Source organism: Phyllopteryx taeniolatus, chromosome 7 (assembly GCF_024500385.1).
Source record: "Phyllopteryx taeniolatus isolate TA_2022b chromosome 7, UOR_Ptae_1.2, whole genome shotgun sequence".
NCBI classification, from domain to species: domain Eukaryota; kingdom Metazoa; phylum Chordata; class Actinopteri; order Syngnathiformes; family Syngnathidae; genus Phyllopteryx; species Phyllopteryx taeniolatus.
Window position 1 is genome coordinate 12,277,620 of NC_084508.1, and position 19,050 is coordinate 12,296,669.

Sequence of the window (19,050 nt, forward strand, 5' to 3'; positions counted from 1 at the left end):
TGGGAGGAATGAGGGAGGAGGGTGAGCGGTGGGGGGCGGCTGGCCTGGGTGGTGGGTCACCAGTCAAGGTTCCTCTTTTTGACACTTCCCTCACACTGCTCGAGAATTTGAAAAGTTTACGGTTACGACTTTTCAGGCAGGTGGAAGCACTTGCAGGAGGAGGGCGACGAGAGAGCGGGAACTGTTATGAATTAATAATAAAGTCAAAAGCAACTTTTTGTGACAGCGTGATGTGCAGCATGGTCCTATGTTGTTATTTTGGTCAGGAGTTTGAGGTGTGTGTGAAATGTCATGCCACCGTGAGCCCCTGACAGAATCCACCGATCACGTTTGTGTATTTTATTTGGATTCTTTTTTTTTTTATTTTTTATCTTTTTCTTCATGCCTCATCTGTACTTTAATACCTGGCAGCCTGTTAGCAATACACTCCAGTGTATAATTCAGCCCCGGAGTGCTTGCGTTAAAACAGGCTCGGAGAGCGTGGGGGCGGGCGAGGGCCGAGGGAGCTGGGGGTCGTAGTCCTGTGCCGTGGCTGCAAAACAGGTCAAGCGGGCTCCCGGAACGCCATCTCCCAGAGTGCTTTGCCCGTGGCAATCCAGGAAAGAGAGCAGCCGCCATCCTATCCCAGCGAGGAGGTGTGGCGTGTGAGCGGTTGTAGGGCCAATAAGCAGAGCTCATGCAGATCCCAGTTGTGGGCTGAAAATAGAGGGGCGTGGGGTAATGATGGTTGTTGGAGGGGAAAGGGAGGGAGGGGGGGGGGGGGTCTGTTTGTGTGGGATCAGGCAAGGGCTTGCCTGTATGACTAGGGCCACTCGCAAGTTTCCTGTCTGGTAATGCCCGAGCCCTGCCCAGAGACGCAGGCAGCAGAGCTGGCCCACAGGCAGGCAGGGGAGGCAGAGCTGGGGACACTTACCTCCTATTTGGTAAGCACACCAAAAACACACACACGCACACATTGTCTTGAGAAGTGAGTCAGGCAGGAGGGATGGAACTCACATCATGTTGCCAGTGAAGGAGTTCAGAGTTCTTGACCCACTTGCACATGAAGTAGGGAAAGGCAAATGGGTCAATGTGCTGCACAGCTCCTCTGCTTCTGTTCTCATGCAGCTTTTATTTCTTTGAAGACACGTTCTTATGACATTCTATAATTATTAGTGTGGAACAGTGAAGGAAGTTGGCAAATGGTGTGCAGCTGTTACTTTAAGACTTTCAGTCAGGTACTATTTTTTTTTAGAGTCCCCAAACCACGTAAATAAAGCTCTATAGTTGTTGAAATTGTAGATTTTTGGGGTGGTGGAGACTTCACTCTTGCTTACGAGCATCTTGCTCCAAGCTCACCTGCCCCACTTGTGGTTTTAAGCACCATGCCTTGCATGGGAACAAGGCATGCATTTGTTTGGCTGGACATACTCGTTGGACCCGTTTTGTTGTTGCTCTTTTAATGTGGGCACGGAGAGGGTACTTGAAGACGCCCAAATGTTTGGAAGCAGTGTGGTATGCTTCTCAGAAGGAAGCAACAAGGACATTTTTTTTCTGTCACCCAGTGTTCAATGTCAGGGCATACAATAGATACCGCCATTGTGATCGTCCTGATTCCACTCATTTATGCTACTTCTCAAGGTGCTGCTTTGGACCACGGGGGCATAGTTGGCTCAAGCAAATCCCACCAAGAGGTTAAACTAGGACGCCATATGTGTTGGTGTGCGTAAGTGTGCACGCATGCATGCATGTGTGTGCGTCTGTGTTACCAACAATAGATTCCAAGGGAATTGCAGGGGACTTCAGTGGCTGTGGGCTGGTCCAAGACACCACCCATCAATTTGGCGGTGAGGCTGAATACAGTTTGATATTCCTGTATGTTTGTGCCTCTACCACTATAGCCCGAAACGAGCAGCTTTTGAATGACTGAGAAGACAGGTTTGCCTGATGTCGCCGTGGCAGTTTGAAGCTAGACATTATTTGGGATTGAATTCTACAGTACGCTTTATAACACGTTTTTTAAATGTGAATGCTAATGATGTGTGATGGAATCCTCCTGTGTTTTTTTCAAGCTTCATACCACACTCCTTTCCTGTTGCGTTTGCTATATGTAAATTAATGAAGTTAGACATTGGAACGTCGAAGGTTGAGCACAGTGTGTTGAGGAACGCAATTTTGACTTTATCCAACAAGTAATAATGGAAATAGAAAGAATCCATTGTGGCTATCATAAAATCTTAACTAGCTGTACAGGTAATGTTTTGAATAACACTTTAACAGCCCAAGATGTTTAATAAAACACTACCTTCAAGGGATCCCACGAAGCTGATGCTTCAGAACCATAAAACAGAAGATACAGCTGCCTTTGCTTTTTATTCAGGACCCAAGGTAGGCGGGATATTGCCACAACTATGGACGACATCCTGCAATTGGATAATTAGATGCGTGACGACTTCCGCGTTTGGTGTGACGTCAGAAATATTTGTCGGACAATTGCTTCCAACACAAAAGGGCAAGAGAAGTATCAGGTGGTAAACTCAGGCATTTCGGTAGTTTACAGTAAATATTTGTCTGAATAAAAGTTTAGCCATAAACCAGTCAAATGAAAAACTGTCAGTATGGCGGTAAATGCGCATGGCTTCCTGTGTTGTCGTTCAGATTTTTACGCCATGCACCGTTCCTAACTTTTAAAATATCGTACGAGTACGTTAGGACCGTCCTAAACTGAGGAGCCCCTGTTACAGCTGCAATAGTACCCCAGAAGGCACAAAATTGCTAGCTCAACTTCATCCCTGCCATTCTATGCATTTATTACAGAATAGATGTAAGGGAAAAGGAGGTTAGGTAGTGGGAAAGGGGCTAATCTTCAAGCATGTTAACTTTAAGTGTCATATTGCTGATGCAGATACATTTTCTTCTTAGTGTTTGCCGTTAACTCACATTAGTGCTAAAAAAATATTAACCACTATAAAACGGCAAATCAGTACGAAACACTTTGGTACTAAGTCAGCGGCTTACGTTGTACACGTGCAACCTTTAAGGCATATTTTTCCCAACCAAATGATGCGACCTAATTTTCCCATTTTGAGGCAACCCTGCAAATATGCACATGATGTGTGGTGGAATCCTCTGGTGGTGTGTTTTTTTTTTTTTTTTTTTTTTTTTTTTTTTTAAAAAGCTTCATACCAAGCTGAGTCATTTCTTTCCTGCTGCGTGTAAATTAATGCTAAATCAGAATCCAATAGCTTAAGCAGCCCCTTCCCTCACTGCAGCCTCACTTCTTCCCTTGTGTTTAGTTCCCCTGGTCAGCTGCTCAGTATAGCACGGCTTGCAGCCACACAGACCCCTCTCTGTTGTTTTCTGTTGTTGTGCTGGTGTCTAGGGGCAATAAAGGGGCTTCTTCTGTTCTCTTCTGGGACATTTATTATGGCCAGGGCAACACTACCTGATCAAATTAGGTTGACCAAGAGAAGCTTGGGATGTTTTTCAGGCTAGAGGTGAAGAGAGACTCAGATTATTTTATTTTTTTTATGTTCATGGCATGATGCAAAAACATGCATTCATTAAAGGCTCTCATCACATGCCCACTGTCTATTTGGATATTGCTAAAATAACTAGCACAGAGACCACAGCCGCCTTTTAATTAAGCAGAGCGGCGGCGGCGGAGTGGTCAGGACGGCGACATGTGACCGATGTGACACTGTTGATGTTGATTTAGGAGAGGAGATGGGTGGGTTGCGTTCGAGGTTGGCACGTCACAAGAGGACGGGCGTGATCTTAGCCGCTTCGCCTCCTCAGCGGAAGAGCAGCAAGAGAAGGGGAAGTGAGGTGATGCGTTGCTACTGAGATGGAGCAACCGTACAACCTAAGAGGGAGGCACAGACAGTGGGGACAGAGGGATTGAGCAAGCAGAGAGCTGGTCATCTGATTACACAGCGGCTTCTATTACATGTTTGCCATAGACTCGGAGGAAGCCGTCCTTCCCGCTTAGTCTGCGTGCGGCCTCGCTGGTGCCGTGTCGGGCTCGCCAACATTCTGCTGGGCCGTACGTCCCTTCTGAAGCCATGTGTTAAGATTTGGTCACACTTCCCAGTTTGTAACATGGCGGCCTCACAGTTACTCAAGCTTAAAGGAAGCGAGTGTTGTCTTAAAATACAGCTTTGCATAAGAAGAGCGTACGTATGACAAAGTTGTGGTTTTGAAGTGCTTTAATCAATGTAATGACATCATGGAACCTCTAAGGTTGAACACACTGTTTATTGATGCTGGTGGAGTTTCAAAGTTCTCATTCCAAAACAACATTTCCCCTTAGCAATTTATGTGAATTAATTTGTTTTTGACTGAAAACTCACCTTTGCAAAACTGTACGTTTTAAGTATGTTTTTGGTTTAAATGCTAAGATTAAGACATTAAACAATCAAGTCTTAAACGACAAAAGCAAGATGTGAAGTTGGTTCATGTCACTAATACACCCCCTATTTTTTTACATTCCTAATTGTGTAAAAATGTTAAGGACTGTTTATAACATGCCATTAAAATAATAAAACACTCGGGTCTTGCCTTTAATGACAAAACCATAATAAATTCTCAACACCCCTGTAACCTCTTCAGAGGCGTAACAGTGGAGCCTGGGAAGTTAACCACCGTATAATAATACTTCAAAATAAAGTAAAACTACTTAGTCTTTGACGATACAGACAGTCACATAACGGAGAAGTAATAGGAAGGTGTTTTCAGAGCAATGCTGTCAACTAGAGACAATTTCTGAATACTGATGTAGTATCATATTGTACTGAGCATTCAGACCGTTGCATGTTCCATTCCTGGTTTTATGTTTATAATCACCCTTCTCTACCATTTCCGGTAGCCTTAGTTTGGCGGCAACACAAAAACGGAAACTTTCTAGTCAGACCTCTAGATGCTCATCATCACATTTACTGAAGTCTTGTGTCACATCATGTATAATGTTGGTTTGAAGGAGTTGAAAAAAATCAAACGCTTGTTTGATTTTTGAAGCGTGTTTTTCCAGAACATTTTAGTTGAAATAGGACTGTTTTGGTGGCTTTCAGGAGTGGAGGTTACACTGTCATTAGCAACTGATTTCATTTGATCTTGATCTTGTTGGGATCTTTTCAAATTAATAATTACATCATCTTAATATTATGTATATATATTCTTTGCAGTTGAGAAAATTGTCAAAATGTTCAGTTGCATACACGTCTGTATCCAATGTACTTGTTATACTATAATGGGTCTGCATAAGAGCAAAATAACTTAATGACCCCCTGCTTGCTTCCTCAAATGAATCTTTGCCCCACCTGTGGGTGTTGAGCTTTTCTCTTATTGAAGCAGGTTTTACCAGCTAAACGAATGAGATCTAAGTTTATAATTGACATCTGAGGCGGATTCCAAGGCCTTGTACACTTTGCAGTTATCAGTGGTTGTGAGTTTAATAACCGGGCCTCACCCACTACCACTTCACTCACTTTCTGTGTGTTCACCAGCACTTCCTGCTCAGTTGCAAGCGAACGCCGCGAGACCCAGAGCGGCTTTTGCAACGTCAGTTTTATCAGCTGCTCACCCTCTTCCTGCTTGTCTCCCACGAAGACCAATCGCTTTTCCTTCCACAAGTCTCCTGGCATCAGTCACGTAGTTGTCATGGCACTTGTTCAAAATACGCTTTTTCTAGAAACTGCCACGATGACGACACACACACACAAACACACACACCCATACTCACCAACCCTCTTTTCCTGTATCTTGCACTATCTAACCTTCAGTCTTGTTGATTTGAACCAGGCTATTCCATCACAGTGGATGTTTCCTTGAAGTGTTTAAAAGTGTTAAAAGGGGCAGAGACAAAGGCAGTTTAGGGCAGCGATAAGGACTTTGTCTTTGACTTGATGTCTGTTATCCAGTGTTTGTACTTGATTTCTGTTGCACACTTATCTTAAGACCCTGGTCAAAAAATAATGCATGAGTCAATGAAAATTGATATTTTATAGTCTGTTACTTGAAGAACTTCACTTTTGTGACCAATGAGTCACTTACGTTTGCACTGAGAAGACACTTTTGTCCAGCAAATCTCAGAGGAATAACAGTAGATCTGACATTTATCAGTCCGTGTTTTTTACACACAATCTATATATTTATAAGTCAACACCAGCATTCTGTGTGGTAAAAGTATAAAATGGTGTCAAATAGGGCTTCATTTGAGCATCGCAGTGTATGTGTGTGCAATAGTCGCATCGCAGGGTCCTGGGCAATGTTATATGTATTGATATGCATTCAATCAACTGTAATACTAATAAGTGACAAACAGAGGGACCTGGTCGGACATGCTAATTAGAGTAGCATCGATGTTCTAGTAAATTATAAACCATCAAACAACACACACGGAGCAGCTCGAAGTTCTAGATATTTTTTTGTTTGCATGTTGAACTTCACACCCTTTTATATACAGGTACGGCTCTAATAATACCTCAAAAGAGATACAATTCTCAGTTTGATTTTGTCCCCCATTCCATTGGCATTACTACACATCAGCAATGGGGGTAAGAAAGTGAAAAATGCTTCTACTAGAAATATGAAAGAGAGAGCCTACAGTCTAATAATTCTTTAAAAAAAAAAAAAATCCTAATAATAATCACAGAAGCACATTTAATCAACTGGTTAGAACTTGTTTTGAACGATATAACGCCTCGTGTTCACTAAAACCTCAGAATTGTTTTCCTTCAAACATTTGAGGTTTCTCACGCTTAACATTTTTGCCTCCTTGTTTGTGGACATGAATGGTATTTGCTAGCCAAAGACAGACTCTTTGATTCACAGCAGTGGATATCTTTCATCTGTGTTTCACATCATGTCAAATAGGCCGAAATAAATCGCCACGTGACTGACGAGCAAATTGGGCGTGGCTACTAAACACACAAGTACTAATTGCCACTATTGAGACTGTCCTTTCATGCCTGAAGTGTATTTGGGTATTGTGCAGCTTTGTTCAAAGAGGTTGAGTGACATGGAAGGGATGAGGCGAAGGGGTTGGAATCCAGTGTATTTCAATCAGCGTTTGACTTGCAAAGCAGGACAGGGGTTCTCATGGGCCAGACTTGAGAATGGCCTCTTCAATGGAAGTAGAGCGATAAGGATACGGACAGCCGCCACCCTATTTTGTACCGGGTGTTGGGCTCTGTGGCCTGAAAGCATGAATTAGTGATAGGGAATGTTGCGAGCCACAAGGAGGTGCCGGGGATCAGGTTGGTTGCAATGTGTTTTTTTAGTCCACGTTAGGTCATCTAAGGACAGGTGGCTCCAGCATGCAGAGGAATCCCTCCATGCCTCTTTGGCTCTCACTTGAGTGTGTGTGTGTGTGTGTGTGTTTTATCTCCTCTCAGCTCAGCGTCTTTACCCCCACAAAGCCCTGACCCGGGGTCAGCTCCTGTATGTCCCGAGGATAATGTACACAAGCTCGCAGCCAAAGCCCGCTCGAGTGCAGGTGCTCGAAGTCAGGTCTGGATGGGCACACGGAGATCACTTTCCACCTTCAGAGGATGTGACCGGAGGCCATGTGGTGTCTCTCTCTCTCTCTCTCTCTCTCTCTCTCTCTCTCTCACACCTGCATTTCCTTGCATCCTGAGCCATCAGCTCTCTTTTTAGTCTTTGTCCTCTGCTTCCTACACTTCATTCTCTGCATATTCAGATGAGGCCTCCTCTAATACAATTTGTGAATTTGCTCGTCCTGTCAGACTGTTTTTTTGTCATTGACAGTGTAAATGAGACTCCAATGACTGGATGCGCTTGTATTGTGGTATTTTCATAGGCATTATATGATCTTGTCTTTTAATGAACACACCACTAGAGTGGAACATCTCAATTCCGGCACCCCGGGAATTGTACAATTTAGCATTTGACCAGAATTACCGTGAAAAGTATGCCGTGAAGTTCAAGTTCAAACCATTGTTACTCATGATGTCCTGTCAGACCTCTGTGTACTTCACAAGGGCTCAGTTCAGTGGGTAACAAAGGATTAACTGATGTTTTTCTTTTTTTTTTTTCTTTACCTTTTTTGCGGCCTTTTTGCCGTAGTGGAAGAATTACAGTAGAAATTGGGTGTAGCAGTAGGACGTCAGCATGACCATATGCTTTGTCACGTGTCATCAAAGTTAACAGAAAGTTGTTGTTGTTTAAAATTAACAAACCTAGGTGGCAGGGAGATTGAGTGGTTAGCACATAAGCCTCCCAGTTCTGAGGTTGGGGTTCGAATTTCAGCTCCAGCCTTCCTGGTTGGCGTTTTCATATTCTACCCGTGCTTGCATGGGTTTTCTTGTGGTACTTCAGGTTTCCACATTCCAAAGATATGCATTTTAAGTTCATTGAAGACACTAAATTGTCCTCAGTTGTGAATGTGAGTGCAAGTGGTTGTTTGTCAATATGCGGCCTCCGATTGGCTGACGACCAGTCCAGGGTGTACCCTACCTCTCAACCGAAGTCAACTTGGATAAGTTCCAGCTCCCCCAAGAGCTGAAAGAGGATTAGCGGTCTAGAAAATGGATGCATGGAAGAACAAACCTGTGTAACCTTGAGTGACATTTGAGACGGTTAAAACATCAAATGCATTAAAGTGCATTTGAGGCTTGAATCGACTTCCTATTACACCTTCATCAAGTTAAGCCCATTTCATGCTCGTGTAACAATTTAGGCTGTTAAAATGTTACTTAAAATCATGTGTGGATCATGAAGGTTGTATGATGGTGAAAATTTTACTCTATTTGTTTCCATTTATTCCTGTGGGGAAAAATAGTTTCAAACTGCTTGATCAGCATTCCAGAATGCATTGTTTGCCCTTAGCGCTTCCACTGTATTTTCATTTTAATACTCCCATTAATTGCACTGTATGACCTCGCTTTTTTAATGAGCATGCCACCATTTTAGGTAACAAGAAATGCTCTTTGCTCCTACCCCGCGACTCCAAATGAGAGTAAAAGGCCGATTTTGAAGGTGTGGCGACAGATAGGCGTAGTTGGTTGAACAGTGCAAAGATAGGAGGGGAACGTGAGAGGTGAATGCAGGTGAACAGGTGTGAAGGAGGAGAGGCAGCCAGGTTAGGCAGGTTTGGTGGGGGGGCTGCAGTGTGCAAGCATACCTAGAAGCTAATCTGCTGCACAGTCGTGAGAACGCTTGCTCATATTGAGAGCCTAACACACACACACACGACCCCCCCCCTCTCCCACCCCTCCCGGTCTCACCCCCTGCTGCCTCTCCCTGGCAGATGGAGAGGAGAGGGTGGGCGGTAGATGTGGGATACGTGTTTATGTGTGTGTTTGTGTGTGCATTATTGATGTCTCTTTGATGGCACAGCATGTGTGTGTGTGTGTGTGTTGATACAGGAATTGAGGGTGGCTTGTTCTCTCGAAACCCCCCTCCCACTGCGCAGGCTTCAGTCGATCATTTTAATCTCCCCCCCACACGTGAGCAAGGGGACAGCCTTTCCTGAAACTTGGCACACAGTGCAGGGTGGGGTAACCAGCTCAGACCGGATTGACAACCTCCCTTTTAATACTGTTCCCTCGCAGCTTGTTGCGTGTCCTCTTCCTTGTGGAGTTTTTTCCATAGGGTCCTCTATGGCAGCCCCCCTGCCACTCTCACTACTTCCCTCTACCTTTTTTTTTTTTTACTTCTTCCACCTCCCTCGCTCTCTTCCCTGGCTCCCAGCTGACAGCCTAGCTCCCAGCATGCATTTTGATCTCCACTGCCCTCTGCCTATCTGTCCTCCATGACCTCTTGCACAAGGGCACACACATGCGCACACATACGCACAGACACATGCAGATGTAGGTGTTTATGAGACACACCTACCACCTGCACACATACAGATAGTACATTATGTAGTAGGCTACACGTCCTAACCCATGGATGTTGTTTAAGAAGGCCCATTGCTTCACTGAATTTTTACCAATTTACTAATATGAACAGCATTTCTGTTAGGCCATATGTGTATTTTATCTTGTAATTGTACTAGAAGTATACAGTACTATCTGATTAGCATATTCAAAATATAACATATCCTGAATTTCCCTAACGGGATTAATCAATCATCTATCTAGCTATCATCACGCTAGATAGTGGTTCGACCTTCTGGATTTCGTTTCACTTTTGAGGCAGGAAAAGTTGTTTTTACTCAACTTCAGTGGGATTTGACTTTGGAGTGACACAGTTTTCTACTGAGTACTGTACATCACATTGTCCATGCTAACTGTATTCTGTCTTGTTGCACATGGTGGTCACATTGTTGTTCGGTTTGAAGTGAATGTGTAGATATAAGTATATTGAATAGAACGGGAAAAGACACCACACTCCTGGAGGAGGGGCCTTTTGTGCTGTATGACATGGTTATGATGCCATAAGTCTTTGATTTGCTTCTTTTTTTGGGGGGGGGCAAATATTGATAAAAACATCACTTTCATATTGCTCCACTGATTCAACTCAGCTCAACTCAACTTTAACCAGAAATACTCATTAGCACGTTTGTTTACAGTACTTTTCATATATGACCATACTTGACTGACTTTTGGCTTTGGCTGAGGTAATAGCTTCCTGGTATGGAATTTTATAATTTCCTTCATGTTCTGGTTTAAGTACGCTGACTTTTTGGCAGAGTTTAGTTGTCTAGGCGGTGCTACAAGGCAGCTGTTGGATCATCAACTTTGATCAATGCCATAAACGTGGGACTAATACAGCTGATTGTTTTATAGTTTGTTCTAATTTGTTTGAATGATGCTAAGAATGATAGTCAGCATATCTGTTTTTATCAGTTTTGATCTGAAACTTCCTGTATAGATATTAATATGCCGGTTTTGTGTCGTTTCCCTCTCAGACAGGCAGACAGACGGACGGCAGGACGGATACACGGGTGGGGGCTGTGCTAGGCGGCTCGGCGGCAGGCTGGTGGAAGATGTCGTCCGGAGCCGGCGGGAGGGGAGGAAGGCGGCTCAGAGGGACGGCAGGCGGCGGGGGCGGCGGAGGCCGAGGAGGAGCAGGAGAGGCCGAAGAGGGTCCCGTGGGGATCCCCTTCCCCGAGCACAGCGCGGACATCCTGGGCAGCCTCAACAAGCAGCGGCTCAGCGGTCTGCTGTGCGACGTGCTGCTGGTCACGCAGGACAGAGAGTTCCCAGCGCACCGGTCCGTCTTGGCCTCCTGCAGCTCCTACTTCCACAAGCTGTTCACTTCGGGAGCAGCCGCCGATCAACGCAACGTCTATAACATCGACTTTGTGGCGGCGGAGGCTCTCGGAGCGCTGCTGGACTTTGCCTACACGGCCACGCTGACCGTCAGCCACAGCAGCGTGGCTGACATCCTCGCGGCCGCACGCCTCCTAGAGATCCCACCCGTTCAGGACGTCTGTACACACCTGCTGGACACCAAAGTGCTCTCCCCGCCGGTATGACACCATTCTACAACCACACGTTTACATTTAAAGAGAAACATTAAGCTCAAAATAATTTACTTTAGATATAGCTTCAAAAACAATTACACTACTTACTGTGAGTGTTTAATTTGGTAAGGTTTTGGGACTGGAGAGGTCTCAATGAAATTAATTCAAATATAAAATTTTGATTGGTCGCTAGAGAGATTTGGTCTCCTCAAGCAAAATTGAGGTGCCCTTGAGCATTACACTGATTTAAAAGGTGTTTTCTCTAACTTGAGCTGATGTCATTTCCCTGTTACTGTCACTATGTGGTAGAGCAAAGTTACATGCAAGATCCTTCTGTGTATATTGCAGAAATTTGGCAGCATTACTGTGTAAAACATTCTACAATTGACACCCTGATATCGTCCCTAAAAGTCTAAAGTCAGTTTCTCTTCAATACAGTAAAACGTCATCCAAGTCTGATACACTAACAGAAAGACCTCATTACTATTTTCTTATCTACTGGTTCCAAGTAATTGTATCTTGTTAGATAACCACAAAAGTATTCAAGCACATATCATATAATTTTAATCCTAGCTAAACCATCCATTCTACATCCCTCTATAAACTTATCTGTGTGTTGAGTAGTTTTTGAGCCAATGCTGGTTAGAAACATCCTCAGGTGTTCTTAGCCCTTGGCAGGGTTAAGAGCAAGTAAATTTTAAAAAAAGTAAAATTAAAATCCGTACTCAATTTCAAAGAGAAGTAATAATTTATTGCTAATATTAATAGTTGATGTGTATAATCATCGATGAGTGAGATCTGCCAATGCCGTTCATTTGGATTAGCTGTAAATTTTTCACTTTATTTATGGTGAGTGGTATTAGCTGTATGATCCGACATGTTTGTTTGGGTTTGCGTTGCAGGTGCTGCACGCCTGCACAGTGTGAAGGGGGACGCAACACTAGGGCTGGGTGATTATGGAAAAAAATAAAAATAATCACGATTATTTTGATCGATATTGAAATCACGATTAATAAACATGATTATTCATTTATTTTAAAACTGTTTAAGTTTTAGTTTCACTACCAACTATAAACTTTAAATATAACCTAAAAGAACAACCAGAAAATAAATTAGTAACAAGTAAATTAATAACATAAAATAATTTTTAAAAAGAAAAAAAAAAGAGACATTTACAAAAAGAAAAGTAAATGGCACATTTTTAGCCATGAATGTATTGTCTATTATATTTGTCCCACCAAAATAATCCTCTCATTTTGATGGCATTCAACAAATATTTTTTGTAATCCGAGTTGACCTACAGCAGGAAAATTGTAGTCTGATTTCATGTCACAGTCAGGAAAAATAAGCGTCTTTTTATACAGTCAATGACTTTTTATGCTTTTTCTGCTGCGCGCGCCTTGGCCTCTTAGAGGCAGTGTGGTGCGATGCATGCATTGAGCTACTCATTTTCTGTAAGCTAAAATAGAAGAGTAGAGTTGCATTATAATTTAAATAAATACATTTTTCACAGATTAGGGAAAATATATGCCCGTGAGTATTGTTATGTTACCTGTCTGTCTGTGCTACTACGGTGTTTGTGTTCAATATTTGAAGGTAAATCCGTCCCGTGATCAAATGCTAAAATTAGCTAGCCCGTTAATAGGGTTTATCATTGACTGTTGGCATAAACTAGGGATTTCTAAAACGATGTGTCTTGTATTTTAATATAAATGAAGGGAATTAATTTTGTTGTGCGTTTAGTTTTACAGTAAACTCCAACTGGGGTGTCAATATACAGTTTAAAGCACGCTCAAATTTGGATTTTTATATATATATATATATATGTGTGTGTCTGTATATATTTTAATATATATATATTTAAGAAGTATATATATATATAAGTGTGTGTGTGTGTGTGTGTGTGTGTGTGTATATATATATATATATATATATATATATTCGGGCCCGACCGATATGGATTAGTTTAGGCTGATACCAATACCGATGTTTGGCAGAAAAAGAAAGGGATCACAGACTAATCGGCCGATTTGTTTATATGATTTACAATTAAAAAGATAACTTCTTTTGGGGTTGCTAAACGCTTACAACAACAACTCTACTGTTACATCACATTTCCTCGAGTCCCATTATTTTCTTAGCCATGAAGTCATGTCTCCTACAACCCGCCCCCCCAAAAATCCCTTTGACAGAGTTGCATTTTAAATAAAGTATATGATGTACATACTACACAAATAGTCAAACGCTCATGTTACGTAGTAGAAGTTACAACACACACAGTTTGTTGCTGTTATCTTTTTACAGGCTTTAATGTCAATTTCTCACAGGGTTATTTTTAACCAGTAGGTCTATACTAATATAAGAGCCATGAACTTGAATTAAAATGTTATGCATTTTCTTTTCACTGGGGTAGGTTACACTTTCACAAGAGAACTTTAAAAAACACTTGCTTAAATTGCATATATTAGTGTTAGTTGGTTATGAATATGAATTTGAGTTGATTGACCAACATTTTTAGGTGTAGTTTAACTTGTTTGCTGTCTCAATGCTGGCACAAGACGTATTTTAGTGTTTTACTTCAATGTTTCTGACTTCGGTGCAGGTCCAAGCCTCGGAGCCAGAGCTCGCACGTCACAGACAGGCACTCCGTTGCTTCTAAACCATGTAATGATCATGTTAATTGTGCTACTTCTTTTGCGCAATATAGTCTTATTTCAAGTGTTGCACTGAGCTGATTTGTCATTTATTTTATTTATATATTCATTTAAGCCACACTTTCGATCGCCGTCGCAAACGCACTTCATGTGTCGTCTTCGGTGGTTTCCAATTAGTTCTTCTTCTGGTCAGCAGACTCGGCATAGAATATAGGAACCAACATTTTAAAATATGAATGATTCCGGGATAACTGGGACCTTAATCCAGGTTTCAATCGATTCTTGATGCCCAATCTTCGTCACTTTATAGTACTTTTTGGCAAAGTAAAACTGCTGAAGACAGGCAATGGTGTTAATCTTTTTTGGGGGGAGTGCACTGAAGGAAATATTTTCGCCTTAAAACACAACTAACAGAGTGATGAACGGTTGTTCACTGTGAAAATAACTTGTATACATATTTACGTTATTTCTGCTGCAGTGATTTTATTGCTAACAAAAACAGACATGGAGTAACTTAAGTTAGCATGACTTTAGCAATACTCGGTGAAAAGCATGACCCGACGCCACGAAGCAAGCGTCGTCATGGCACATGGCAAAGAGTGTTAAACTTACGGGAGACTTGTCGGGTCATTGCTATTTCCACAAGGTTGTTATAACTTGTAAATGTACCTGTCGGAAAGCACCTCTTGTCCCACTCCTGTGACTGAGAAGACTGATGTTTGAATGACGTGACGTCACAGCTCCAAGTAGTTGGCATCATTCTGCACTACTCAGACACCAGTCAGCATGTTCGGTACTGTTTTATGGACTGGACTAAGAATAAAATGGACATCCAAGAATGTCATCATCTTTGTTTTGTAATGTGATAATGTATATTTAGTCATTTTTAATTTTGGGGACAAAAATCGTCAAAAATACAGCCAATTATGATTATGTTAAAAACGACTAAAATTGGCTGATTAAATCGGGACCTGTATGCGTGTGTGTGTGTGTGTGTGTGAGAAATATGCTGCTGTACGGTCAAACCAAAGTAACCATTATCATGAAGGTGTGTGGTCCTCGTGACTCTCCCCTTCATAAAGTTGTGTAGTCAACCCCGTCAAATTCACATCAAGGCTGTTATCAGTGGCTCTCACGATGCCAAACATACACCTCCAGCCTTGGGATTAGTTCAACGCTTACTCATGCTGAGCCAACTACTTGTGCGGAGGAACACAACACTCATTTTTTTTTTTCTTTTTTGTAGACATATCACAGCTACATGTCCACATAATCAAGCGTAGCGACGTTTGATTGGCTCCTGTCTTTCAACGTTATCGCTTAACAATCGTGGCAGTGCTTCGCTCGCAATCATGTAGACCAAGACCCTAATAGATTAACTGCAGTCAATACAGTTTACGACTTTTCGCAACCTGTTAATACCTTAAACACAAATAGGTGTCACTGGTGAAAACAATGGCGACCAAATGTGATATGTATATGTCTATATTTTCCAAGCAGGAATGAGTTTCACTGTGCATGTACCAAACACCTGTACACCATGTACAGTGTAACCTCTGGAGCTGAACATTGCTTGACAATGCTGGTTGACTTCCAATTTCTTCAGATTTAATAATCCATTTTCCCTGATGTACAGTGAATTAACATGTTCCAGCGTTAGCTGTATAATCATGTAACAATTACTGTAATGTTTGGACTTTAATAAGATGCGCCTTTTTCGTCCAGATTTAACCCCTATGACTTAAAGATGCTGCGTATTTGCGGATTTTCCCACTCCTAGGAGTGTCACGTTCTCGTCTATTCTTGGCTTCGCTTTACCTCACCAAAATCGTATTTAGTTAACTGTTCTTTTTTTTTTTTTTTTTTTAATCAAATCCGTACTGATTGAAACATTCAGATCGGTATTCCAATCTGCTCTGCTCAAGCGTGTACACTCATGTTAGAAACGCAAAGACTGAAGTAAATTCACTTAACAGGATGATGTTGAATAATTGCATCTTTGTGATTGCACAACTCTGTGGTACTCTTTTTGCACTTATGTAATAATATGTGTGGCTTATAAACTACAGGGGCCTTTGTGTGAAAAAAGTTGTTTTTTTTTAATTATTTTGTGGTTGGAACTTATACACTGTTGCGCTCAATACAATGACCCCCAACCCATAAATGACCCCCAGCCCATAAAATGCCACAAGGAATGTACTCATTTGTGTAAAGGAAGTATTGTGAATTTCATTGGACAGTTTACATAATTATTTGTATTCATGTAAATGTGTTGTTGTTTAAACAACAGTTCATACACAAATGTTAAAATACAACATATTTTGTAATTGGCATGACGTTTTGGCAGGTGATTGGCATTCCAGACAATTTTCATCATGACTAGTTTTGGTCAGGTAGGCATTGTGTTAACAATTCATTATTGTTTAGCCATGATTTCAAATACAACTTCTACGGTTTTTGTGATATATATATATATGCACGGGCCTGCTGTACCTCTCCAAAAAAGGGTGTGACCAAATCATAACCTTGACAACTGGAAGGGACAGACCAACTGAAAAAGTTGGTAGCACCAGTGCTACCAGTGCAATAGTTAGTGTAGAGCCCTGATATATAATATAATATTAAATGTATAATTATTATTATACACACACACGCACAAAATATATGAAGCTTAAATCTGTCTCCCTCCTGATGCTTCTCCAGGCGGGCAGTGAGCAAAGAAGCGAGGATGAGTTGAGGGGGAGAGGAGGAAGCGAGCAGGGAAACCAGGTTATGGCCCAGGAGTTCCTGGAGTACTTCCAGAGAGGGTTGCACCGGAGCAGCAGCTGCAGCACGCCAGAGCTCGGGGACCTGCCCACACACCTGCACTTTAACCACGGCGGGACCCCCACCAACGGTGCACCCGGTGGCCCCGGTGAGTACTACTCCCCCCTTGCCCTTGCTTTGGCCCAGGCCCCCACCCACGAGCCAGAAGAGGAAGAAGAGGAGGAAGAGGACGATGAGGACGGGGAAGCGGTGCAGGGCAACGGAATAAGCCTCGGGTCATTTTACTACCCGCCCTCCCAGAACGGGCACTTCTACCTCCCCCCCGAGGCTCGGCCGGGGCATGACACGCCAGAGACGGAAGACGGCGCCCTGCAGCTAATGGCGAGGGAGAGGGGCTCGGCTAGTGCCCTCTTGCAGCAGATGATGGACTCCATCGAGAGGCAGAAGCAGCGTGGGGCTGCCGGGGAGGATCCGGACGACGGGGACGACCCGGATATGGAATTTTACTACAATTACTTCAACAGCACTCAGCTTGAGGACACGCCTACTGCTGCTCTAACGCCGGGTGTGCCGTCACTGTGGTTGTCACGGAGCAACAGCGGCCACGACAGAGTCAGCAGAGTGGTGAGGGGTGTCGGTGAGAGGGGCAGCGGGAGCGGCGGAGGCGGCGGGGAGAGGAAGATGCGCTCGAAGGCCTTTCAGAAATGCCCCATATGCTCCAAGGTCATTCAAGGAGCAGGCAAGCTACCCCGCCACATCCGAACACACACGGGGGAGAAACCCTATGAGTGCGCCATCTGCAAAGTGCGCTTTACCAGGTAAGCCCAATTAATGAAGCCACTGCGCCGTGTCACGTGTACTAACACTTTTGGACTTGGCAGAGCAACCAGCAAGTGGGATGCGTCTGCAAAGTCAAGAGTAGGAGATTTAGGCTTTGCATTAAGGGGCCAACACAATGTTTATTATTGCTTCGCTTAGCATCTAGATATTCCATCTCCAACATGGTGATAAAAATTGCTTTTATTGTTATGCTCACCTGGACTTGTAGCGCAGGGGTCCTATAAAAGAAGGCTGTGGCTTGCTGGTGTTATCTTGTGGAGGGCTGCTATAAAGCTCTGATACAGAAGGGGGGTTACAGGCCCTGGATTGTGCTCTGTGTGCTTCAATGCAGCCATTTGAACTTTTGATCTTTACCTGTGTTGATTATTGCCCACAGCAGAGTAGTTATACACCCCCTCTTGCTTTGTCACTTCTTTACCTCTCTAATGAAATCTGACTTATGCCACTCAGATAAATGTGACCAGAGTTAAGAAAGACAGGTTGAGTGATTTCCCTGTATTAAGGAGCCCTTCTTTTCCTTGGAATCCCTCCTGTAATTAATCAATCAGAGCACTAGTGCTTTTAATAGCTGCAGTGGGCCTTAAATACCTACAACTTCTCGTGTCAGGGGACGTAGGAGAGACCAATGTGAACTGAATTGGCCTCCTAGTTAAATTTGATCGGGAGTGGGAAGTGGGCTATTTGTAATCTTAATCCTGTTTGATCATGGTTAGAAGTGCTGCAAATGGTAATAAATCAAATAATACATTTCGCAGTGTTGGTGTTAACGTGTTTTTACACCTGGTCATCTTAGATTTAGAGTACAGTGTGCGCAAATGGTTGGCTCCCTGTTTAGTATGAGAGTTAATCCGTTTAAATTCTTTGTTGTCAAATGGGGGAGGGAGGTACAAGAGCCAGATGAAGATGTCCTGATAAAGTTTAGTTGAAGCTGGCATCTTCACGGCTTTTCTTTTTGTCACCGTTCTGTATAAATGGCATTGACAAAGTCTGGGAAAATTACACCTTGGAGGTAGTATCAGAGCTGGGCAACGCCTGTGAAACGGAATTCCACAATGACAGGACATACTGTAGGTGTTAAAATGCTAGACTTCCTCCGCCCTGTTGTGTTGAGTGTTATTCTCGCTGTACTACAAGTATTTTACACGTCACACCAGATGCTGCCAAAAATGTCATGTAATTGGCTGGTTGCAGGAAGCTGTGTTCACAGTAAAAAGTACACACTGGTACTGCAATACAAGAATTTACAATATCAACATATGAGGTTTCAAGGTTACAAACAGCGCGCATTAAACTAGCTTGCATACGGCGTGAGAAATCATCACGTGACAAGGATTTCTCATGCAAATATTTACTCTCATTATGACTTTACTACTGCTTTAG

At 42.9% G+C, this 19,050-nt stretch overlaps 1 protein-coding gene across 3 annotated transcripts in view; it reads left to right on the top strand.

Annotated features, from left to right (window-relative positions):
• The window catches only part of zbtb7a (zinc finger and BTB domain containing 7a), a 30,475-nt gene that overhangs the window by 2,990 nt on the left and 8,435 nt on the right, over positions 1-19,050 (top strand). For 2 of the 3 annotated variants that reach the window (XM_061779115.1, XM_061779116.1), the window contains 2 exons: positions 10,853-11,416; positions 16,768-17,648. In XM_061779115.1, the coding sequence (XP_061635099.1) occupies positions 10,853-11,416; positions 16,768-17,648 (1,445 nt within the window). Of the gene's footprint in view, positions 1-773; positions 924-10,852; positions 11,417-16,767; positions 17,649-19,050 lie in introns of those variants that run through there. The other variant, XM_061779114.1, reaches the window with a different exon arrangement.